The sequence below is a fragment of the Anser brachyrhynchus genome (genome assembly GCF_964034855.1).
Source record: "Anser brachyrhynchus genome assembly, chromosome: 15".
In the NCBI taxonomy this organism is placed as follows: domain Eukaryota; kingdom Metazoa; phylum Chordata; class Aves; order Anseriformes; family Anatidae; genus Anser; species Anser brachyrhynchus.
This window is the reverse complement of record NC_137733.1, coordinates 11,791,382-11,817,013: the sequence shown is the minus strand read 5'-3', so window position 1 is coordinate 11,817,013 and position 25,632 is coordinate 11,791,382. Positions and strand designations below refer to the sequence as shown.

At 38.9% G+C, this 25,632-nt stretch overlaps 1 protein-coding gene across 5 annotated transcripts in view; it reads left to right on the top strand.

Annotated features, from left to right (window-relative positions):
- Positions 1 to 25,632, top strand: part of PRKAR1B (protein kinase cAMP-dependent type I regulatory subunit beta) — a 101,615-nt gene that overhangs the window by 42,278 nt on the left and 33,705 nt on the right. For all 5 annotated transcript variants that reach the window (XM_080556715.1, XM_080556714.1, XM_080556712.1 and 2 more), the window contains exons 5-6: positions 16,088 to 16,149; positions 16,946 to 16,992. In XM_080556715.1, coding sequence (XP_080412841.1) covers positions 16,088 to 16,149; positions 16,946 to 16,992 — 109 coding nt within the window. The remainder of the gene's footprint in view (positions 1 to 16,087; positions 16,150 to 16,945; positions 16,993 to 25,632) is intronic.

Sequence of the window (25,632 nt, the reverse complement as noted above, 5' to 3'; positions counted from 1 at the left end):
TTTTCCTGAACAGCACTATCCCAAAATTAATAGTCCTTTTGAAAACCCAAATGTGGATTCTTAGCTTCTAATTTTGAGAATCTTGGCTATCAGTTTTATACAGTGATTCTGTCTGTCAAGAGAACACTTAGCACTAGATCTCATCTGAATCTAGAACACTGACTAGAAAAAACATTTTCTTTTTATGTTTGCTGGTTTATTATCTTCTTCCATGCTCCAATTTTTATATAGTTGGGAATCACTGTTCTTTCCAAGTTAAGAAATAAATCTTGTTAAAGAGTGCAACCATTCTGCCATTCTCTGAATTACAGAGAACATTAATAACATTTAGTGAAATATGAAGTGTTCATGTTAATGAGACTTCAGAGGCTCCTAAAATATTTGGAGCAGTATTTCATGGTTTGGTTCGGAGCACTCTCTGTAGAGGCCAGCTGTGATATGGTCACTGAAACCTGTGGCTATACAGTAGCCTTAGGAAACCTGCGTAAAAATAAACCACATCACTTGATAGAACAAAACAGTAAACAGGATACGAGGGCAGAACTGTATACCACAGAAAGCCAACGACATAAAAGAGACCATTAAAACAAATAATATAAATGAGCCCGAGACAGCTATAAGACCTGTAAGGTGATTAATGTCTGCGGTGACAAGTTGGAGGCATAGAAGGAGATTAAAGATCAAGTTAAAGGTAGCAGTGCTAACAGGCCTTTTCCTGCCCAGCAGTTCTAATTGTTCTTCCTTCCTGCAAATTCAGTGGGCAGCAATGTATATGCAGCGCTGCATTCTTCTCTTAGACTTGTCAGGCTGGTAGATGAATGAAATTTTTTAAAGCACTTTGTTCTGTTTTTTCTTCCTTTTTTTTTTTTTTTTAACCCTCTTCTATTATCCATGGGGTGCGTAGGTAAAAATTCAAAAGTGTTGTGGAAGCTGTCCCTTTTCATGTCAGACCATGTCCTGCCCTGGGACGGTAAGTCTGTGTTTTGTAAAGCAGCCTCTATCTGCTCAAACTGGTGCACTTTACAAAGGGGAGGCCATCAAGAGGCATAGGGAAGGATTGCAAATTTCTCTCAATTCGCTTTCCAAAACAATTGTTCAAAGAACAAGAAAAAACTATAGTATCAAAAAGGCCCAGTCTCCTGAACCATTAAGGCTTAGTTGTAGCGTATCTACTGCCTTATTTGCAGAAGGTTTTAACACTTGACCTGAAAAGTCAACAAAAGAATCACCATCTCCCATCTTAATAAATTAAGTTCTATCTTCTCTAATCACTTCCTACAAACACACAAAGTCATCTGTTTCCTTTTGGCTTAGATCTTGTATACTGTTTGGAGGAAGAAGGTCTACTTTTGTCAGCACTCCTGTTAAATTTATTTGCTTTTCTAGTTCAAGGAAAAAGCCTATAACTCTGAAAGTCATCCAATGCTTTTATTTATTTATTTTGTTCAGTTTGATTGATAAGTCTTTGTTCTGAGCACATACAGAATTGACCACAACTACAGTAGAAGTGCCTCTTGTTAAAACACTTGCAGAATATCCACGTATTGCCTTCCTGTGCTCGTCTGGTGTAGAAAGCAACTTGACCTTAGATGAAGCCATGCTGAATTTAGAAGGGCTCCCTCATAATCAGTACCTAAAATCTTTCTTGCTGATAAGTCTAGGGTTCAACAATTGTTCATCCGAGTTTGCTGTATATAATTCTTATTTCGTAAGTTACAAGCATCGGTTCTCAAACAAAGATGGCAATAAGACAGCCAATTTGCAATAACAGACTTAGGGGTACTGACTTCCCTTTGTGCCTTGGAAACATTTCACCTAGCTCACTGGGCAAAGAAAGTCAATTGGAGAAGCAGTAATGTTACCCCTAGATATCATCGGTGTTGACATATGCAAATAGCTCAATCTAGCACTTGTTCATAATTGGTCATTTGTTCTTTCTAGCATAAATAAGAAAATTATTTTTTTAAAAAAAGATGTCGATGATTATTTTTTCAAATAATTTGTGTAAATATCTCTAGATATACTTGTGTCTATAAGTGTATACATATATATATATTTATTTATTTTATGTTTCATAGGCCATCAAGATTTATTGTCCTTGGTAGTAAATATTGACCTTGGATTTATCTCAGTCAGTGTTTACCTCTTAGGCCAATAAATCTTGAGGTTCACCTTAACAGAAGTCAATATCTGCTTAGTGTTCAGCTCCATCATTAATATAAATATTTTAGTGACCTTTGCATGTATTAGTCTATTTTTTAAAGTCAACTTAATGTTACAAATCCTATAGCACATCAGTAGTTTATTTTTCAGATCTGTTTATTCATTTTAAGAATTTTTTTATAACCTCTGAAATTACTGTCAAGTGTGATGTGGCAGAAAGTGCACCTTTTTGAAGAGGAACGTGAGTGTATGATGCTGTTTAAAATTGAGAGGGAAGTGGCCCATAGTAGCAGTATCCGTTTGTGCAGTTCATCATGCATTTATCTACCAGCAGGGTATAAGCATTACTTCCATAGCTGGTTCTTTTCTGAAAGACAAGCATTGCTTTTTTTTTCAAGACTTTCTTTGCATGAGCAAATCCTTCTGAGATCAAGTGTTTGCTTTTCTGTATCTTTCACTGAGTTTAGGGTTAGCATGGACCTTTAGACCACCTAGTCTGACCTTTTTATCTCCTGCCATCTTTATCTCCTCTATTTAAGAAACACTTTTCGCTGCCTTCCTCCTCCCCTTTCTTTTGACCTCACCAACAAGAAGTTTGTCTGCAGTGTTCTTGTTATAGTTATTTTTTTAAATTACACTTGATTTGGGTTGATAGCATCTCAGTCTAGACCCAAACTGAAGTGTCCTGAGGGCTGGAGTTTTGCCTTGTAGAAGGTCATCCATAAACACACACGAACATTGCCCTTTTCTGCCTCTGACTTGGATGTGGTCTGTACTTGGGCATGACCATTGCATCTAAATATTATCTGAAGCCATTCAGCCATGGGTCGAGTCCTTTCCTAGCTCGTGACTTCTTCCCCCTAAAAAGTAAGAAGCAAAGTGGGCTCGAGGCAACCTCCCTCCCCTTCCTCTGCCCCCAGGAACACAGAGGGGAGCCCACGAGCTGGGTCCCCAGGTCGCGTAGCCCTCCCCTTACCACAAAGCAGCCCGATGGCAAGATTTTTACAGGATCCAGGACAGTTACTTAATTCAGGCACTGTGCTCAAAATTCTCCTTGTTATTATTACTGCATTACAAAGCACATATATAATACTTGTGATTACAAGACACTTCACAAGTGCAGATAAGAGAGACGTTCTTTGTCCCAGAATGTTCTCTCTCTAAGTCCCTGATTCTACAAACCCTTTTTCATTAAATTATTCCTTTTATTTCAAGTATGAGTGGTGACTGTTCACACGGAGAAAAGCTTGCGGGGTTAGACCTTTTGCGAGTCTATAGAAAATTTACTGTGAATGTGGAGAGATTTCTATTATTCATTACAAAGGTGCACGATCAGGCTGTAGGGGTAAATGCTTTAGAAGCGTTGGGCTATGGAGAATTCTGATCCCTGTCACATGAAACAGCATAAATGTCAGACCGTGGATTTATGTGAATATTCCTTGAAGAGAACCAAATACAAGGAATTAGTTGTTCTCTTGTCCTATTTATTCCCCTTAATTAGATTTATTTTAAGTGGGCTTTAGTATAGACATTTCTGCTTAATTTCTTTATTGTATTTTGGAATTTGATATCAACACGAATAGAGCCAGCATGCCCTACATTAAAAAGTCTATTTAAACAGCAAATCTTCTGACTTTTTTTTTCTTTACTATTTTTTAAACTTAATCTAAATCAGTTCTCGGTTTACAGGATGAGTATTTTAAGATGCCTGTGCCAGAGCAGTTTGTAGCAGCATATCCAGTTAGGACTTGGGGTTCTTTTTGCAGGAATTATACATGGTGATTTTTTTTCCATCATTGCTTTATGTTCAGAAATAAATGTCAAAGATGTGTTTGTGTTGAGATAATTTGGCTCAGCCATATATCAAGTCTTCAAGAGATGGAACCGTGAAGCATTTTTTCTCCCTAAAGTTAACATTCAGAGGGATTTGTATGCTACAGGCCATATCATCTCTGGTTTATGTGTGAGGCCTGATAGAGCAAGCACGGCACTTGGCTGTTTTTCTGCAGTGCATGCCTCTAAGTCAGACTGAGGAGCAGCTTACTGTTGTCAGCATTTGATTCATAGAGTTGTGTAAATGGGCAAAAAATTCCTTTCTGTCATGCCAGAGGCCAAATTAAACAGAAATCTGTGAGCGGGGAGGGTTATTTAGTTTTGAGGAAACAACATGAGTTGGGTGATAATGTCCCCTTGCAAGTTTTTGCAATTTGGTTTGGGCTGAGTTTGTCCTGGTTTATTTAATGCCATAAGATACGATTCTTCCTGCTGAGAAATTGCTGCAGAAATGATACCAGCGTGAAGGCAAACACCGAGCCAGCAGAGCTGAGTGAAAAGGTGCAAACACTCCACGCCGTTTGGCGGTCGACTGAGAGTGACCAAAAATGTCTGCGTTAATGCTGATCTACCAGCCTGCCTGACGAATTCTTCGTGTTCCCTTTCAAACAGGCATCTCAAAAATGTGCCGCAGATATGCAGGAAGGCATATACAATAGTGCTTTTCCCCCTCTCTCATCCTGGCAATGTAATGAAAGCTCAACATAGCTGAGATTCACAGCCTCGCTATCCCTGTGGAAAGATAAAGTAGACCTGTGCACGTTAAATCACTGAATTTAACACTGTCCACTCCTGATTTTTTTCAATGTTTGCAGCAGAACGTAGGAGAAACAGAGTAGTGACGTGTTTGCGAGGCAGTTTTTTAAAACAGCAAGCTGATAGTAAATTAGCGCGGTGAGGTTAGAAGTAGCAGGTGTTCCTGCCAGTAATACTGCTGCGTGTCATAAAGATTGCTTTGATGTTCATTTTAGTGGTTAGTGAAGAGTCTGAAAGAAAATTACTGAGAAAGATGGAACAAAGTAATGCAACTCTGTCTGAATTTATCTCTATGTGTATGAAGAAAGTGTGCCCTTAGGTCTGCGTTTGTACGTTCTATAGATTTATACAGCTCTTCATGCCTAAAAAGCTTCATTTCCTTCAGATCCCTGTAAATACAGATCACTTAAGAAAAAATATATGTATCATCTGATCTAATCGATCTCTATTTTCTCATTTTCTCAATTGCTGGAGCTGTAACAAATGAAGCTGCAAAAAATGAAGCTGCTTTAATTGACATAGTTCACTGAAAAGCTCTTACAAAAGAAGTATTTATTGTCTAAGGAAATTTTATCTCTGGTTCGTTTTATTGTAAAGATTCTATCTCAGAAATGCTGTGAATCAGAGATGAAGGGGAGTAACGATAAACTTAGGGAAAACATAAGGAAAATGTGTGGGTGTTTGAGTTTGCACATGTCTGTAAGCTATAATAGATATGCAAATATAAAATCAAGTGCTTGTGGACATGTGGTTTTGTGTCAGCTGTGAATTTTATTCATTAGCTGTTTAACACTACATCTATACAATTTTAAAAAATAATTCTGACTCATTCTAGATAACCTTTATCAGCTTTTTTGTAATGATTTCATTTACTGATCCAATTATAAACTAAATTGAATCCTATCCACTAACACAGGTTAAAATGTTTTTATTATATGCAGCTGTTTGATATCCCCAGGTGTGGGAGAGCACAACAAGGATGGAAATTAATTAAGCAAGATGTGGGAGATGGTTGCGGCCGTATGTTATGTGCTCGTCAGCCAAAGGAGACGCATGTCAAACACTGCTTGATTAGTTGCAGCATGCGCTTCTCTGACTTGCAGGAGGCACGCTGCTGAGTGACTTGGTAACTGAAACTCTGCAGAGGCTTGGCTTCAGTCACTAATCACTTCCCAGCTTTTTCAGTGGCAGGACATATTGATACACATCTTACATGAATTATCCAAGGAGTTTCCCGATAGGCAAAACTGTTTTACATGAAGCTGATAAAAACCTGCTCTAACTACATTTATGTTTAGCATCTAATCACTAATTCTTGCAGTATCACAAATGGCGAGGGCCACCAGGCACAGAAAGGAAAAGATTTTAGCCTAATATCTTATACTTCTTATCTTTTATCTATTTCTGTGGCAATATAGTTGCCAGGCAGAGGTGCTGTCTTGTGGCACTCAAACCTTTCTTCTAGGTGCAGGAGCTGCAGTCATAAAAATAGTGCGTAGGAGCAGTATGTATGTGAGCTGAAGGAACAATCACAATAATCAAATACAATTTAATTTTCCTATATTTATAGAAAACTCTTAGGAGTGAATGTAGCACACAGTGCAAAAAAGTAAAGTAAAGTAATTAAAATAGGTGAATATTGGGTTCATGACCAAGTTCCTACAAGCACAATTAGCTGTTTATAGGCATGCTCTGAATAGGAAAATTGATTAATTGGTAGAATAAATCTTTCCCTGTCAACAGTTTGCTAGCCATATAGATGCAAGAAAACCTAAATATATAATGTTTCTCTCTTATAAAAGACTGTCCTCTCCATCTCAATTTCAAAGGTAAAACAGAAAGCACTATTACTGTTGTGGGAGAGGTATTTTTCACTGGATAATGTGAACAAAAGGTAATGTATTTAGTATGTTTTCTTTCATATTTACTTATGCAAGTGTGAAATATAATTTACCATAATTCACTACGTTTTATATATCCCTGTGTAGGGATATCCCTGGGCATATATGCTCCTGTGTCCCTAAGTTGAGCATCTATTAGCTCTTTAAATCTCAGCATTTACTAATATATTTTCAAGGAACTTCAGCTGTGGTAACCATTTAGATTAGTGATCTTCATCAGTGCCATTTACAAGGGACTTCTTTAGCTATATTATCTGAGTACTAAAGTAAGGATGATGAGTAGTGCGTAGTAACTCTCTGGTTTAATTGGGATAGTCCAGAAGAGGGAGCTTGAAATTAAAGAGTGAAGAGATTTAAAAGTACTAGAAGAAATAAATTGTTCAAATATGGGAACTTTGTTTTGGTCACCCTTTGTCACTGGTGGAATTTGCTTCATATTAGTAACAGCAGAGATTTGCTTTGGGGATGATTTTTATTATTGCGGTGTTTTCTTTCTGCCCCACCAGAAGCAATTAATATATTTATTTATTTTTTTTACTGTGTTATCCACCATTTCTTTTCTAGCATGTTTGAGAAAGAGACAATTAATTAATTAACTGTATGGTGGTTACCTGTACATTGTATATACTCATCTGTGACTTATAGGGCCATTCTCCTCAGTTATCTCAAATATACTGACCTCATTTCAATTACACCAGAGATGAATTTGGCCCACTTTGTCTCAAGTACATGATTTTTCATCATGATAAGCATTTCCCCAGGTCATTTCTGGAATGCCAGTTCATGCAAATAACAGCTTTGACTTAGTTACAGTGCCCTTCTTTGCTTCTAATAATAATATATTTGAGGCTTTCTCAAAGTAAAAGCTTCAATATATTATGCTTGCAGCAATGCTGTATTCTTATAGTGTATAACCTCCAGAAACGTCTCTATCTTTAAATTAGAGTTCTGTACCTGGTGGCTAAGGAAAGAGTTTTCAGTCACTTATCCTTTACCTAATAAAACAGAAAGAAGCCTGTGCAGTCTAATGTGTGTGTCTCTGTCTGCGTATTTATATATGTAGATATATATATTTGTACATCATAACCAAGTAGAAACTGTATTTTATTGGCCCAAGTTTCTCAGTTTTTTTTTCTTGTTTGTTTTTCTCTTGGCATCTAATTTTACCCCCCATTTTGAGTCTTACTTCCAAGATCAAAATCTTGAGAATACTTACAAACAGAAAACAAACTGACAAATATGATTAAGATCAATAGAAGTATCATTTTACAATGTCTTATTTTGATATTAACCTTTTATTAAGAAAACTAATTTTGAAATAATACAATAGTGAAAAGTAGATTCTCTGAAGATACCACAGTAGAACATTGAGACAGTTTCAAAACTTTAAAATACATTTTAAATGGGAAATGGCATCAGTCATTTTCCACAGGAATATTCAGTTTCAGCAAACTGATTCTTTTCTGCAGGAAAACATGTTTTTAGCTAATTTGTAATCAAGATCTCCTGATACGCACAGAATTTGTTGACGAGCAGCGATACTAGCGATGCGAAGTTGGGATATAGTCTCTTCGCAATTATTTATGCAGAAGTGCGCAGATACTCCTACATCTGTACACACAGAGCATATTTTCCGTGCATTATGCATGGGATTTCCTCCAGCTGGCCTCCTGACTCCCGCTCCCCTGCCTCCGCGGTGCCTGCGGCTCCGTGCCGTACCGCCTCGCCTCTCCTGCTGCGGGAAGCTCGCCGCCAAGATGGGGCTGGAAGGGACGTCCAAGGGTGCCTCGTCCCACCTGCTACTCCAGCCAGGTCCACTCGGGGTTGGCTGCTCCAACCAAGGGCCTTGAAGTGCAGGGTTTAAAATCCTTCCCCCTTCTAGGTCCCTCCTGCAGTGTTTGACCATTCTTAGAGCAAGATGTTTCTGTATATCAGATGGGAATTTCCTCTGTTCCCGTTTGTGCCTGGTGCCTTCTGCTGTGGTCCTCTAAGACGGGTCTGGCTCTGTCTTCTCTACACCATCCCATTAAGCAGCTGTAGAGAGCAGTAAGGTCTGCCCTGAACTTTTTGCAAGTGCAGTTCTAGCACCCTCTGTTCATCTGCATGCTTCAGCCCTGGACTGTTTTGGTGGCCACTGTGGACTCACTCCAGTTTGTCAGTGTCTTTCTTCTATGGGAGAGCCCCACACTGGATGCAGTACTCCGTGATGGCTTAACAAGTGCTGAATAGAGGGAAAGAATCAATTCCTTCAGCCTGCTGGGTACCGTCTTGGTAAAGCAGCTCGGTCTGCAGTTGTCCTTGAACTAGAAGCTGTGAAAATATGTGCATCTGCTGCTGGTTCTGGAGAGCTGTGTTCAGCTGGGCCTGCTTGGAGGGTTGCCTTGTAGCTGCGGCCTGGCATTAGGTCCGATGTGATCCACATGGCCTAACATGCACGTTTGGTAGTGTCCTCCTCCACCTCCCTGCATCCCTCATGTGCCTTGAAACAGGGTGTTTTGTGGAGAATGGCTGATGGGCTTGGCACCAGGACTTGCTGAAGGAAACGTGGGTCTTCCCTCTACCTCGAAAAAGGTAAGCTAGAGATGATAGCAAGAGGCAGACCTGAACTGTATGTCCACTGAGCCCTGCCTCCAGGATGAGTGTGGTACAACAAAGGACTTAACTGCTTGATTTCCACAAACGGATGCTTCTGAGGGGTGGACAGGAGGAAAAGAGGACTTGGCATAAGCTATGGAGTGGGGATCTTGGATCTCGTTACTCTCCAGCCACAAGCCTTGGCCCCTTTTTAGATGATCACCTCATACTGCAGTCGGCCATGGCAGATGGTTTTCCAGATGAAGATCCCTGCAGAAACCCTGTCTCTTTGAAAGCTATTTTTAATGTGTTGAAGATGATGTGAACCATTGACCTGCAGATATATATAGAGTCTGTAAAATAAATTGATGCTATGCTTATAAAGTTTCATTCAGGTCATTCACTGTAATAATTAATGAACCTATAAAAGGACTTCATAGAACAGTAAAAATGGAAATACTTCACAGAAACAGAAGACGGCAGTTGTATTTTTTTTTTGTTTCACATGCCTCTTAGTTATGTGGACTTGTGACTTAATAAATGTTATGGAATTAGACATGGACTTTAATTTTAACCTGCCATTTAGAATGTCTTCTCATGTCTAATTTCAAAGACTCATGTGGTCATTATAGTAAAATCATTGTGTGACTTAATTGTAATAATAATTAAACATTGCCATTATAATGAAGTAATTAAATGTTCTCAATTGTTCTTAGCCTTGTTTGTTGCTATAATTAATTTGTTGCTCTCCTAACAGGAAAAGAAGTTAACGGAAGTAGCTGCATAATGTTTTTATTAAGGCTTCAGCACTGACTCTCTATCCTAGGTACATGCCTGTGACATGTATATTTGATTATAACAACTGAGGGCTCCAGACCATTAGTTTTAAACACCTCTATAAAGGAATCTTTTATTTTACCTGTGCAAAGTATTGTTTTTATTCTCCATAGTCATTTGATAATAGTGATTTTCTCAGTGGTTTCAGTGTTGTACATCAGCAATGACATGCAGCGTTTTTAGGAACAAGCTGTGGATCAAAGGTTTATACTTACATGGTGTGCACCACATAGCACAGAGCCTCCTGTTTTGTGTGGTGGTGAAGTACTGCAATTATTCCTTCATTGCACAGATGTTAATTGAACCCAGTTTTCGGTTTTAAATTCTGTGCTCTTCATCCGTACAGGGCAGGAGAAGCTTGTTGTTAGAACAATTGCTAGAAAGTTGTTATCTTTTCAGGAAATGAATCATAAGAATATCTTAGACAAGCAGGAGAAGAGAACAACCTCCAAAACTTTAGAAATCTTAAAATAGTCCCCAGATACAAGAGCTACAGCTAAAAAAGGCGGAGTTGTTATCAACCATGTTTACTAAACTTTAAGGATACATGAGTCAGAAAGGCTTAAAACACTGAAATCCTCATGCTAGAGCAGTCTTAATCCAAGGAAAAGTTGCATGTCTTTGTTGAATTATGCCAGAGTAACTACATATCTTTTAAACCTATCCTCAACAATACAGGGCTTTCTTTGTTTTGTTAGAGAGATAGCAAAGCAAGAAAAAATGCTGTGTAGCACTCATATTGAAGGCTTTCAGAGTTTGTCTGCACGATGAAATTGTTCTGATTGAACTCTGACAAATTATAACCTGCAGGTATAACGAGGATTTTCCATTTTTGTCCAACACATATACATTTTGTCTATTCCATTTTTCCTTTCCTGTAATGCATTCAGCACAGCAAGGGCTGGAAAGAAATCTGATTGTGAAACTGATAAATTGTCTTACATAGTTTCCCTATTTTGGCCATTGCCATGGTCTGGTTCTGAAAGTGCTTGGAATCCTTGGTCTCTCGCTTTGTTTTAACAAGCTTGTTCTCAGTTGCCCATTGCCAGTACTATATTACCTACACTGCACATTATTTTTTTGCCTATCTCATATTCTGCGCTGACTCCAGGCAGCCTCAGTGTAAAAGCAGATGAGATGATTTATTTTTATCATTCACTTTTTCTCGTGAGAAAGAGAAGTTCCTGGGCCTGCCCTCTCTACTAGCTTCCTCTTAGCGCAGTCATTTATGTCTTGGCAAATGGGGTATATAAAATGCTACTGAATTAAATCAGCAAAGTGTTTCATCATACTTATTTTGCAATCAGTGTGATAGATTGTTTACTGGTATAAACTTCTGCAGCCTCATTGATTTGTGTGGAGTTTTCCTTTGCATGAAAAGGGAGTTGGCTCAGCCTGTGCAGGTGTCAAGAAGTCATACAAGTGACAGACAGCAGAGGGTCAGACCCTATGATTTCAGCTCTGACCACAGCCGTTTCCAGTTCTCCTGTACACACATGGAAGATGCTTCATGTGCTAAAACTTGCTGCAAGTCTTTGATATCTTTGACCTTTCTGAAAAAGTCTTTTGCATTTTGATATTCCCTAAGAAGGCAGGTGGTATTTTTTGGTTGAATAGATACAGATTTCATGTCTAAACACATTTCTTGTTCTTACTTTGTTGGACTACTTAACTGTTCTGTATGTTCTGTGCTGCTCACATGCTTCTCTTGTAATTTGTTTTTGAAGGATACTATCAAAAAGTTACAAAGAATTAAACATGCAGAAATCCGCCTGAAAAACATTAGTAATGTCCTGCTAGTGTCCCCCTTTGGATCCAAATGTGGATATTCATGTACATACAAACACACCTGCACCTATAGTTCCAAGTCAAAAATTGTCCTTGATACCTTCTGGCTGGAACAAATGTTTGGCTCCAGGTGCCACAAGTAAGCAGATACAGATCCTCTGGAAGCAGATAGGGAAGTTGTGAAAAAATCACAAAGCCTATCAAAAATTTTGGCTCTGAAGAGGGTCAGAAAGAGCCCTCCAAGGACAGATGCCGAGCCCAGGAGGTGCTGGGTGCAGTGCATCTCTTGTGGCTGCAGTCTCATGGAACAGCTGCTGAAATACCAGAAGTGGTTGCCCTGTTTTCTTCTTCCATCACCTGCACAAGTCATCTGGAAACATGGCAAATGGTAACATTTCCATTTGAACAAAATAAGGAAATCCCTGTGAGCAATTCTCGTTTACAGCACAATAATAAAAACCCTGGCAAAAAATCAAGCCCTTTCCATATCAGTTCAGCACACAGAATTGCTAGCACAGTCGATGTCAACAGCTAAATAGCTAGTGCAGAGGCAAAAGACAGAGGCTGCTGTGTTCTTAGTGGTGCAGCTCAGACAGGGAAGATGAAATCATGGTAGTTCAACATTGGGCAAAGACTTAACTAGTGATTTTCTGGCTTTCTGTTTACGCTGTAATTTAGGAACATGCATGCGTCTGTCTCTAATTATTTAACAGTATTTAACAATACTTTCAAAACAAAGAAATGCAACATGCATATTTTTGCAGAGCTGTAGGAGAACATGGCTACAATCTTTGCTTGATAGTGAGATGGTTGCAGCACTGTATTTGTAAGGGCTTCTTTTTTAGCTATAATAGTCAGCAAATGGTTTTGAATGGCTTAAAAACACAAACAGGTGCATGAGGCAAGAAGAAAACAACATGCCATATTTTGACCTTGCTATATTATTTATGCCTTCTATGAGTGCCACTTCTTAACTCGTTCGGTATTTGAAGCTTGATTTGTTTTCTCTACATAGTACAGGTCCAGGACAAGGTTGAAACTGAGTATGGAGCATAGGACATTTACTGGAGAGGTGGAAAATATGTCTGCTTATTGTAGTTTCATATTTTGGCTTGGGTCAGGAATAAATTTTTCAAATTTTCGAAGTATTTTGGCACGTTGATCCTTGTGACATTTTTGTGTTTATTTCAGCAACTGTGAATAAAGGCAATAAGAAAGTTCTCAAAACAGATTTTACACTTAGTCTGAATTAAATGAAAAGCCAGATTTCATACAGGGACCTGAAGCATTCGGTACATTAGATGATGATAATTTCCAGAAGGGTGGTTTTCTTTGGTGGTATTCTAAGTGTCCCAGCTTTTGGCTGCCAGACTTGTAGGTTGAGAAACTTTGAGGCTGCCTCTTGATCCGTATCATCTGAGATCTGAGTCTGTTTAATGAATCTCAAACTGAGCATCCAAAAGCAGAAACACTCCAGCTCATTAATCACCGTGAGGGATCTTGGCCTATCCATATAAATTAAGAACAATAGTTCCCAAGTAGAAAGAAACATGACTTTGTGTTTCCAGTGACAGTCATGATATTACTGGTCACTTATATTTGTTTATCAAAGATATGTCCTTGTTTCACTTTGGAGGTATAAATCAACACCGCCACGATTACGGGTAACTTGTGTGTCTGTGTGTTTATATGTGGTTATATGTATTTTAGGCTAATGTTTGATGACGTATCCTTCAAAGGTCTCTTCAAAAATCCAAGCCATTATCTAATAAAATTAAGACCTTGCTGAAAATCATTGTATTTGTGATGCAAGAAGGCAGCAGAATATTTGTGTAAAACTGCTGGTGCTGTCAACAGACTTTGGGTTCATTACACCTTCAACTGAAAGTTTCAGTCCATGAGTTTTTTGATAAAACTATGAAGTGTTTTAGAAATGAAATGTGGAACATTTAGGAGAAGGACATAGTGCTATACATAATTTATTGGGCACTGTTTGTACAGTCAATTGTTAAGTTATAAATAAAATACAGCTTTAAAACAAAGATGAAAGGCTGAAATTGTGGGTGGTTATTTACTCTGCATTTCTATTCCAGAAAAAAAAGTTCCCAAGTTTGTTCAGTCACGTTTTGGTTTGGTTATTGATATTCACAGTGTCATGTCTATTTTTGGATGTTTCACATTGAAAACCTTATTCTCTGCCATGTGGAGTGCATTCTCCTCCAGAAAATGTTGCAGAACTCTTCGTACAGCTCAGTGAGGTGACCAGGCATGGTGGAAGGGAGGTCATGGCGAGGCAGATGAGGCTCTGTGATACCAAATATCTAGGTCCTGGAGCTGCTGAAGAACAGGTTGGCTTACCTCGTTGGCACAGGGTCGCTCAGTGTCTGTTCCAGTTCAGCACCTAACATCATGGTACTTTCCCCCAGCACATCTGAACCTCTGCTCCCATTTCTTTTAGGCTGAGTGTGGGCAGAGGAACCAGCTCCACAGCCTACACCAGACTGATGCTTGTTTTCTGCCAACAGAGAAGTCCCTGAACTGGAGAAATCCCTGAACTGAAGAAATGCCGAACCCATTTAAGCTCATTAAAAATGAGTTTAGTGGATTTAAGAATACAGTACATATACATTTCAGAATAATTTATTATAGGTCTTTGCATCGGTGCTCATAATTGGGTGCGAACATGGTCTCTGCAGCACCTCTGAGCAGGCTTTTTACCAGTGATGGAAGTGTTTCCTGAATGTGAGTAGAAATAGCACAGGGTGGGCCTGATGAAACAACAGGGGCAAAAAGTATCATCTTAGTATAGGTCTAAGCATCCCTTGCAGGTACTCTGGAGCAGTGGGAGGTACTTGGATCAGGTCTCCCACTTCTCCTGCGAGTGGTACTGACCCAGAGCCCTGATACTCCATCTCAGCCATGGGAGCAAAAACGTTCTGGCTGCTTAAGAGGAAAGACATGACCAATTTGAACTTAGGAGTGAAACATTTCCTAGAACTGAGCCTGAATAAATTCTGGAACAGTTGAACAGGAAATAAGCTAATAATGGGATTTTACAATATGCATTTCCCATATAAGGCATTGAAATGCAACACGGGTTTGTTGCTGATCTTCTGGCTATTTTGATGAAAATGTTACGTTTCTCCACTGTTTGCACTCCTTTACGTTTGTGAGGAATTTGCTCCATTCCATTCCAAGGGTTTCATCTTGCCTCCCTCATCGGTGGTGCACGAACAGACCATTCCCACTCCGGACCAGCGAAGAGCCTAGTTAACAACTCCGCCTGGCTGCCTTTTGTTTGTATCGGGGAGCTATTTCCTTTAGCCCTTGCTACTGATGCATAGGAAGGGGAAGAGAGGTGGGGAGCACCCGTCTCAGTGCTGTTCGTGCGTCTGAAAATAAGTTCCCCAAAACCCCGGTGTGGAGAGAGGAAGCCCTGGCTCCAGGGAGCCTGCTGTCTCCCTCAATAAACAAAGGACTGGGTTTGGGCAAGTTGCCCAAAGTGTTGGTGCAGGGTGCATTCTCGCCCTTACTGCTCTGCCTGGCCTTTTAAGGATATGTGACAGTATGCTTAAGAACACAGTAAGGTGTGTAATTCAGCAGTGATTAATGAGCGAAAGGCTCTTCTGTAGCTTCAGCGTTTCTATAGCATTGGTCAGATTCCCTTCTCACTAGTAACTCGCTGAAGTGCAACTAAGTTTTTCAGTTTGGCCTCCTGTCTGCTGCACTGTAAGTGTAATCTCTTGCCAGCTCTTATGCTATGTTAATTCAGAGCCATCTACCTTTCCAAACATACTGTGCATTGTGGAACAGGTTTTGCTTGTGAATGTGAGGCCAGATGTTCGGAAGAGCAGAGCTCCCGTTTAGGCATCTAGCAATTACTGCTGTGACACATACTGATTGCAGCTGAAAATCTGAAATCTGTCTGCTTAGACAGTAAAATATTCAAGCTGGCTAGTTTGTGTAATGCTGTAAGAAGTGGCCTATGTGCATATAATTCAGGAGTTCTTTCAAAATAGCATGCACTGAATCATGGCCTTAGTTTTAAACCACAGCTTGTGCCAAACTAGTTATTTTGGTTTCTTGCCAAGCAGGGGTTCACTTACAACTAACATTTTCCTTTTCTTTTTCTGCCATATCTCTTAATGAAGGCTTAATGCAACAATGACTGTAGGTCTACTGGCTAGATAAGAAATAAGTCTGATTCATTAACAATTTTTTCTTTCCTTTTCCAGTGACATATTTGATGCCATGTTTCCCGTTACCCACATCGCAGGAGAAACGGTCATACAACAGGGTAATCCTTCCCCTCTTCTTTACCCTTGCATGTTTGCTTAGGCTGTATGATTCACATCTCTTCGTCTGAGAGCTCACCCTCTTTGCTTAGTGGGAAGAATGACCATATTCCAAAAGCTTATAAGTGCTGGGCTATATCATAAGTTCATTGATGTAGGCACAATCTTTTGTTCACAGTCTTCTCTAATACATGTTCACAATCTTCTAGAATATATGTAGAGCTCTCCAGCAAAACCACACTGATAGGTCTATAGGGTTTCAAACTGCTATGGTTAAATGTAGATAAGCAGTATTTCAAATTAAAATGTTCATTCCTTAACTTAAAATATTCATGAAGTAAAGCGCAGCTCAGAATGCATAAGGGTGGCACAGACTAGCTGAGAGTAATTAGAGATGGAAAATATTTTTGCAGTTGTTGGGAATATTCAACACCTCATTGTGCTGTATCATAGTTATCACACTTGGCAACTTACCTGCATGCCTGCAGCGTGTTGTGGAGGACTTCAGTACCCTCAGGATATACTAAAGCCTGTTGCTTGTTTACATTGAATGAAGTGTTGAATCAATCAAAACAGATAAACTAATGCAATTGAAAAATACTAATAGGAAGAAATCATAATGATACTTTGATTTATGAAGGAAAGTAGGCAAGGATGTTTCAGAAAATGAATCTCCCTGTAAGTAATCTGGTGTACAAACCTGTGCAAATATGTACAGAATTAAATATGGAGACAGGAAATAAGTGACTAGTTTAGCAGACCTTCAGGAAACATTCACCGTTTATATTTTGCTTCCAGGTGACGAAGGAGACAACTTCTACGTGATTGACCAAGGCGAGGTGGATGTAAGTACACAGTTACAGTCTGATGCTTATTTTGATTTTGCGTAATAAACTTTTATGCACTGGCACACAACTTTATCCAGCTATGTTCTGTGGTTCTGTCTCCTTTGTTCTTGAAATAGATTTCACAGGATTGGTCTCATTACTTCGCTTTTGTTGTGTTAAGTCATTTGTGCATAATTTTATAATTGGCATGTTTTACATCCTAGCTTATTTGTCCATTCCAGGCAGGAAAATATGGTATCAAAAACAAGCAAATGACATTATCTTCAGAACCCTAACCACACCTGGAGGTGTGCAGTCTTTGGCAGAACAGGCCACCATGCTGGAATGCACCCGAGGGTTCAGATCAACCATAAGGAAAATATTTTCTTTAATCAGTTAGCTTAGCTCATGTGTTTTTTTTTTCTTCCAAATTGAGATACAGCCTTAGGCAGCTAGTTTCATCTCAGAAACCTTAATTTGCTTTTAAAATTAGATCCAAATATACGAACAATGCAGCATATTAATAAAGCAAGGATTATTATAAGTGTAAAGTGATCTGTTAGACCACAAAGTGTTTAAGGGAGTATGTGGTGGTTTAATCAGCAAGTCTTTGAAATGCAGCTTTCTTCTGAAACTGCCTTCCAAATTGTAATCTATTCACCTCTTATCATATTTATACTGTATGAAACTGACCCTTTTGCAGTTTTGCTGCAAGTTTCTCATTTGACAGAATTCTCTACACACATCTTTCCTACCAAGAGTTGTTGGGTAGGATGGGTTTGCTCATTAGCAACATTGCTCTTCAAATGCCCAGATGAGTTTTGTCTGGAATACTTAAAGGAGAAAGTGATTTATTTTAAATCCAGGCAGGAGGCTTACAGTTATTTTAGTAAAAGTAATTTTTTTTAGAAGTCTCTGTGTCAGGAGACCATCTAATTGGTATTGTTGGGAATTGAGAAACCTCACATGCTGCCTCTGCCTCTGGAAGCTGCTTCTCAGGAAATCCGCCTGACTCACTGTTCCTATCAGGCATACGTCTCAATAGCAAACATTGCCACATCCACAGTGCCATAAAATAAAAGAACAATATTTATAGAACAGTGCTAAAATTTAGTTTTAAAATAATTGATTTAGGTACTGAGATCCCGATACTGAGATTAATGACTTCACTGGCTTTGAATCAGACCCACAAACATATGCAAATGCACTATTGAAGCTATAGATTAATCTTCTTTAAAAACAATTTGCCTTCACTGAAAACCTTTAGGAAAGTATTCTTCAATGTTTGGCTCAGGAACAGAGGGGGTCCGAATGACCTAAGAAAACAATCTCAAAACGCTTGCAGTTAATTGCAGCAAAAGATATCTTCCACATGCACACATCACTTTTACACACAAAGCGCTGACAAAGTGGGGAAAATAAATGTCCAGGGCTTAGTTTTGTATCTGCTTGTAAAACCATCGCACAAGGTGCTTTGAAGATTTTCTGTAACTGGTGGTTGCCTCTAGTGGCCAAAGTGGCCTTATCTCTGCAAATGTTGAGAAGCACTTGCTTAGAGCATCAGTGGCTCTATTCTCTGTCAGGTAAGATAGCACCTTAGTTTCCTTCCCTGGTAAATCCTGACATCTACTCAAAAGCACCGTTACTACAGCATGCTAGCTGTATATCAGAGGTTCTGCTTGTTTTTTATGAATAAAGTTGAAATTCTTTCTGGACATGTGTCCAGATCATTTTTAATTGATGATTTCTTGAGTTCATTAAAGTCTTATGCAGAATAATATTACATTTCCCAGAACATTTCAAGGGCCTTTGAGGTTTCTAAGGTAGGACTTGGGGTAAACTCTACAGAGGTTTTTGAAAATTTTATCCTAGACCCCTGATTTGACAGGCTGGTGAGCAAGCAGGTGAGCAATCCTGTTGACTTCTGTGAGACTCATGTTTAGGATTAACTGATCTTAGTAGTGCTTTCCTGAACAAAGGAAGTACCACTCATTGTTTGCTAAATAAAGAGTGTAGCGCACAGCTTTTTTTTATGTTGTTAGAGTTGAAGGCAGAAGCTCTGTTTGTATTCTAATTAGTTTGCAGTTCTCCAGTCAGTTAAATAAGATACGGGATATTCAGTTTTCCTGCCTTGTCTGAGAGATTTCCGAAGATTTCTAAGAAAAAAAGAAATTGCTGGATTTCTTTGAGTAGATTACACCTTCATGTTCCCAAGCATTCTCAACCCCTACTACCCTCATTGCTGAAAGTAGCCTGTAACTGCTAGCAGAATGATCAAAGTGGAAAGATCCACAACGTCATCCTGACACGTCCCAGATCTGTGGATGGGCAGTTTTCTGACGTGAGCAGTGGGACAAACACATCCTAACAAGACTTAGGAGATGTCATTTTGACTGTGCTTATTCCAGGAACAGCCAAAGCTCCTGACTCTTTATGTCTTGACAAACTCTTCTGTGACCAACTATCATGATGTCCTCCTTCAGCATCCTGCTTCCTTCATCCTGGTGGACCTAACTGCTGCAGTCCCATCTCCTCAGCTGGGTGCTCTCTCTTTCCTAAGCCTTGCTTACATCTTCAGCCAAAAAACCCTGAATTCCTTTGCGAGTTATTTTGGAAGTCACAAGAAATATTCAGTCATCCAGGAGCAAGTTGCAGCTATACCATGGGACCTACAGAAGTTACTTATGGAAATTGCCTGTGCTGTGAAGCATGCAGGGAAACAAGCCCTTTCCCCCCAGAGATTAAAACTTGTAGCAGGGCAGTTGGTGCAGAGCAGCTTATGCCCAGTAACTTGCTCGTGTATAAGGCGGCAGCTCCCAGCCCCCATGGGTGTGCACTGTCAACTCTGTAAATATAGTGCTCCCCAGAAAAATAGTTCTTCCACTTTCTGGGCAGCAGTGCTAAAATCCTTGTTGTCTGAAGAAAATCCAGACCGCTAGTAACTGAGCTGCAGTTCATTTAAGCCTTGCCAGATACTTTTTTGGCATGCTTCCACCCTTCTCCACGAAAAAAAAGCTACTTGGAGAGTAGACAATTGACCCCGAGACTTAAAGCCTCAAGCCATTTTCTGCCTAGTTCAGCTGGGGTTGGCATATGCATTGAGGCTTTTAACCCCTGGCCAGGCTGTGCTTTCATCATTTCCTTGATCTGCACAGAAGTGGCAGGTATGCCCGGACTGTGGATTCAAGGAGCAATTTACTCTGAGCAACCAGGTTTTCAGTGCACATGCAAAGATATATGTAAAGGAAATCGCAGTTGCCATCATAAAATTTCCATCCCCTGGAAGAAAGTCAGGGCAAAACTAAAATAAAATCTATCAACCAAGCAAAAAACAAACAAACAAACAGAAACTACCAATAAAATGGGAATAACAAAAGCAGCCAGTAGCGTTTTGAGTTAGGAAAAAACATTCTAAAGTAATTTACTGTTAGTCTTGGGATAGGCTCCCAAAAGAGTAAGTAAGAAATTCTCCAATTTTTTTAGAAATAATTGGAGTCAAATTATAAATATGATTCAATAATATATTTTAAAATATAATAACACATTATCCTCAACTCTTTTCCTTTCTTAGAGTATTAGCACCCCGTTACATATCCACAGATTAAAGTATCTGTATATTTCCTTCCTGTTATTACTGTGGCCAGCCCAGTAAGACAGAATACTCCTCAGTTCGCAAGCACGCTGCCCCATGTGACAAGAACTGTGCACCAAGGGAGAAGAGCACTTTTTTTTTATGTAAAAAGGTTTTTTAATCTCACTTCCTTATGGCAGTGAAGAAGATTTGCAATTACGTGGCAACTGTTGTGAAGTTAATAAAAGCAGACATCCACAGAGATGCTGGTATCTCTTTTACCTGACTTTAAAGAAATCAAAGTGTTCTTCAAAGAATGCAAAAGCCATAGGAGCTGAACATGAAAGGTTCTTGGTTGCTGGCTGTTATTTTCAGGTCATTTCTTTTCAGCAGCTTGCCATCTGCCTTGTATACTTACTCAGCTAAAAAGTGTGTAAGCCATCACCTTACTGCTTTGCAGTACTTCCCAGAATATGGTTGCAATGAAGAAATCAGGAAGAGGTGGGTCTGGGAGAAGCTGGATTTTTTGTGTAATGCAGCAGGTACTAGAAACTAGGATGGGAAAGGTATTGGACCGAAGCAGGCGCTGGGTGGGAAGGGACATGATAAAGTTACCGGTCACAGTCTTCCTTAGCTGTTCAGGGTTGAGGAGAATTGTTAACTCATGACCTGGCCCCGCTTATGGATAAAGTTTATACTAGGTAGATAATGGCATGAGGTTTGAAGTTTCAGAGGTCAATTGTCTACCGGAAGCTTTTCTGCTTCGAGACATGTGAACGTATGCCAAAATGTATCTGGCAGAGCTTAAATTACAGCTTCCAGTAAAGATGTTGAAAGCACCTGCTAAAGTATGTGTCTTGCAAAAATCTCTAATCCATACTTCTAAATATAAGAGTGACTTCCTGTTTATTATTTTAATCTTACAACCTCACATTTTTTACTTTAAAAAGCACCATCAACTACCATTTTAGAACAGCTGTATTTTTTAGACCCGACAACTTCCCATTCTATTTAATGTCATGGCAACTTTCTACAGTCATTCTCAGGTTTTCTTCTTGTAAAACAACAGCAGTCAAAATACAGTATAGTGAAAATCAAAGGGAAAATTTTTCAGTATTTTTCTTAAATAGCTTCTTTGTTTACTGTATTAAGTTATATTTGGAGCTATAAAATAATATTGTGGACAATAGATAAGATTATCTTTTTACTGTAGGTCAAATCTTCTTGAGGCCCTTATTTGTATATACAAATTGTCTAGTTTGTATATACAAAGATGAAAATTGCATAGTGGTTTATGTGAGAATAGTGCTGTTTTTTAAAACTAGTTATGTTTTATAATCCATAGTTCGCTTTTTGTTTGAATTCTTCCATCTTTAAGGTTTTTCCTGCTTGACACCTTTCTAATTTTGGAAGGATACTTTCTGAAATTTTAAACATAACTTCTTAAAGCTTGGAGTTTTCAGCTTGAATTTTTAGGATACTGAAAGCAGTCTCCAAGTTAGTATATTTATATTTAAGAAAAACACATTCGTACTACAAATAAACCACTGGCTTTATTTGGGAAAACTACCCACATATAAATATCCTTCATGTCTAAGACATGCTTATTTTTCCAAGAGGAACTAAACTTCATCTTCATTTTTGGATAACAAATATTAAGGCTTGACAAGACACAAAGCACAAATTATTACAAACAGATTTGAGGGAGGGAATTTAAGATCTGAAAGTTGCAATGCCTGGAACAAATTAGATTGTCCACATAGATCACAAAGTGGCAACAAAAAAAATGCTAAAAGTCTACTTGAAATCAGTGATACAAAATTACAGACTTAGTAGTAAAGGTAAGCTCACTCCTATACAGCTCAGAGATACACGTTATAACGTGCTTTCAAAGTAACATGGTTATATTACTGTGGTAAGGTCACATTCTGCTTCTCTAGACAACAGGAGGATGGATGAGGCCAAGATGCATTCCTATTACATTGAGCATTGTGTGACTCATTGCATATTCTCTCGCAGTTAGCACATATGTATATCGTGGCCTATGAAGAACGGAACCGCTGATGCTCGCAGACAATTTTTCCCACTTGTCTCCTAAAAAAAACCTGAAGTGAACCAAGTTGCGTGATTTTCAAGCCCACAAGAATTGCACTGCTCATACTACGTGGTGGAAAACAATAGAAATCTTAAATACTCTTGATCTGCGGAAAGTAGGTGGTCCTGATGGCTTTATTCCGCCTCATATTTGGGCATTTGCAGTTACACATTTCTGTCCAGCTGCATGAAAAAAAGAAGGTTCCAGCTATTACAGAGCTGTGATCAACAGGTCAAGTAACAAGTAGAAATAATTCACTTGTGTACTTGCTTTTTTGGTTAGAGTTCCCAATTGCCTAAAATGGTCTGAGCCAAAACCTCAGCCCAGTATTTTTTTAGGGTAAAGAAAGAGATCATCTGAGCTGCTGCCATATAACATTGGCTTTCATTAGCTGTTCTGAGCCTAAAATAGCTTTACTTCCTACACCTTACAAGCAGAGCCACTTTCCTTTCTACTACTTGTCTTTTTTTAAAAACCAATTTGAAAGGGAATTGTGGAGTTGAACTCTGTAAAAGGGCAGAATGGCATTGTGATGTATCATCAATGCACTTTAACATCATCATGAAGACAAAAGTTGATTGTTGACTTAGGCCTTTTCAGGGAATAAAGTGCAATGGTTTTCCTCTTAGAAAACAATAGTTATTCTCAATCTGTTTCGTCTTTTGAAGACTGATATTGGAAATGGCATTTTTATTGGGGGAGTGAATGCTGAGCCCAAAGACTGTCAGATCAATGATTTGGTTTCACTTCAGAGTACTTTAAACCTGACACCCTTGGGGTGGGGGAATGACTATTTGCATAAGCTGTGTATAGGCTAGATGTCAAACATCTTTCGGGGAGTCTTGTCAAGTAAGACAGTAAAATTAGTCTTAGAGCAGATTTGTAGTAGCCTCTGTTTACAACAACTGTGTAACAGCAAATAACTATGCTTCACTTGCTCTCTCTTGAGTTTTACCAGCTTAATTCCCTTCTGGGCCACAGACATAATGCATAATGCTTTAAAAAGAAACGTCAACCATACTGCTTAAAAATAGGTGTTGGAATGAGTTTATTTTCTGCTTTTAACTCAAACCCTGGTTTGTATTCCTCAATGAAATTGTTACTGCATTTAACAAATCATTTTACCAAACTGCTTCTTGTGCAAGAACAAAAACTGTTCTTCACAAAAGCGCACAGAAACACATGTATTTTTGTGCGCTAAAATGAATCAAGGATACTGACATTCACAATGTAGTCCAAAATGTGTTAAAATCTATTACACTTTCCCTATCGACCCTAGGAATTTTTTTGACAACCTTAGAGATTGGGCTAGATGATCTTAGCGGTCTTTTCCAACCTAAATGATTCTATGATTCTGTGACTTTGGTTGAGATTTGTACTGAGGACATGAATTAGCTGTAGTAAACCCAGGGTCCATCTGGTGAAGTACCCCACAGTAAGAGTGTATCCCTACATTCAAATATGCATGTGGTCAAGTTTGCAACGGATTAACTGAGTTTAAAATTTTTCATACATTATGTTACCATCCTTTAAGAATCCTAAATCTATTCATCCATTTCTCCATTTTTTATCAAAAAAAAAAAAAAAAAAAAGAAAAAGATCCAGGACCCACAGTATTACCTGCTTTTTTCACCTACCAGGAAAATGCTTGGGTTTGTCAGGGTTTTTAAAACTTCTTTTTCTAGTTTCATCTTTGAGGAGAATCAGAAGTATATTCAATGTTCTGTGCGAATTTCTTTCTGCAGGGAGTGTAAAAGTTTGAAAGGAAACGCTGTTGTTATTCTCTTGTGTGATATTCTCCTACGTGTCATTCCTTCTGTAGTGGCAAAGAAAAGAAGCTGCAAACACCTTTTGTGGCTTGAGCTCTTTCTTGGCAGTCTGCTACCACCTGCCTATTTTGGATTCTTTTCCCCCTTTATTTCGACCCCTTGATCTTTGATGCTCCAGGAACATAAAGAACCACAACATTGTCTGGAGTCCAGCAGCGATGCTAATACTGCTCCTTTTCAGCTCTTTCCCAAGAGGTCCCTTGATCAGCTGAACTGCTCCATGGCCTCATCTAGCTCCTACCGAAACAGCTTTTCACTCACCTCAGTAGGAGCCAGATGAGATCTTAATTGAATATTGGGAAGATAAATTGGGATTGATTCCAGCTGTAGTTCGTAATATGCCTTTTCATCATAAAATGAAGTTAGAAGTAAAATTAATACCGACAGTTCGTTGAATTTTGACCCTAGTTCATTTATTTTGGTCACCGTCTTTTCTCATGCCTAGCTTGAATACAGCTCTAATTCATATATTTTTAAAACCTGTTCATCTGCTACTCTGTAGCTGGTAATAGGCTATGGTCCTGTCCTTTCCCATCATTTTCTGCTGAAGACAAAGATACCTGCATATTTTCTTCATAATATTTTTCTTCACAAAGCTTCCACAGAAGTAAAATTAATTCTTGTTGATTTCTGTTGTTGGCCTATAACAGACTGGGACATATTCTGCACCAGATAAATGCACACAGCCTTTCCTACCCTCTAAACTCACTGACACATTAACAGAATGAAAAGGGTTTATTGTGTAGGTTTATAGCAGCAAGCTGCAGAATACACAATCCATACTCATTTTAGAATACATTATTATCTCTCAGGAGCTGTATCATCAATGAGAAATTCAGCCCAGTGTAAAGCACCTGCCTAAGTCCCCCTTTCTCTAGCGAAGGTTTTACATAGGACTCAAGTGTAGGACTTCTCAAATTCTGTGTCATCCAGGAGTGATGCTGTGCATAGTGGTATCAATCCATGCCGTGTTTCGACAGGATGTTCTCTAACAGCCTTTGGGCCAGACGTTGCTTCACAAGTTCGGATGCATGAGTTACAGATAAAGAATTATTTGTGTAGCTTCCCAAATCCAAAGCACTTAGTACTCTTCACTAAGGGAGAAAGAGATTTCAATAGTTACGTTTAAATGTGGGAGGCACTAAGCTTAGGGAGGGAAAAAA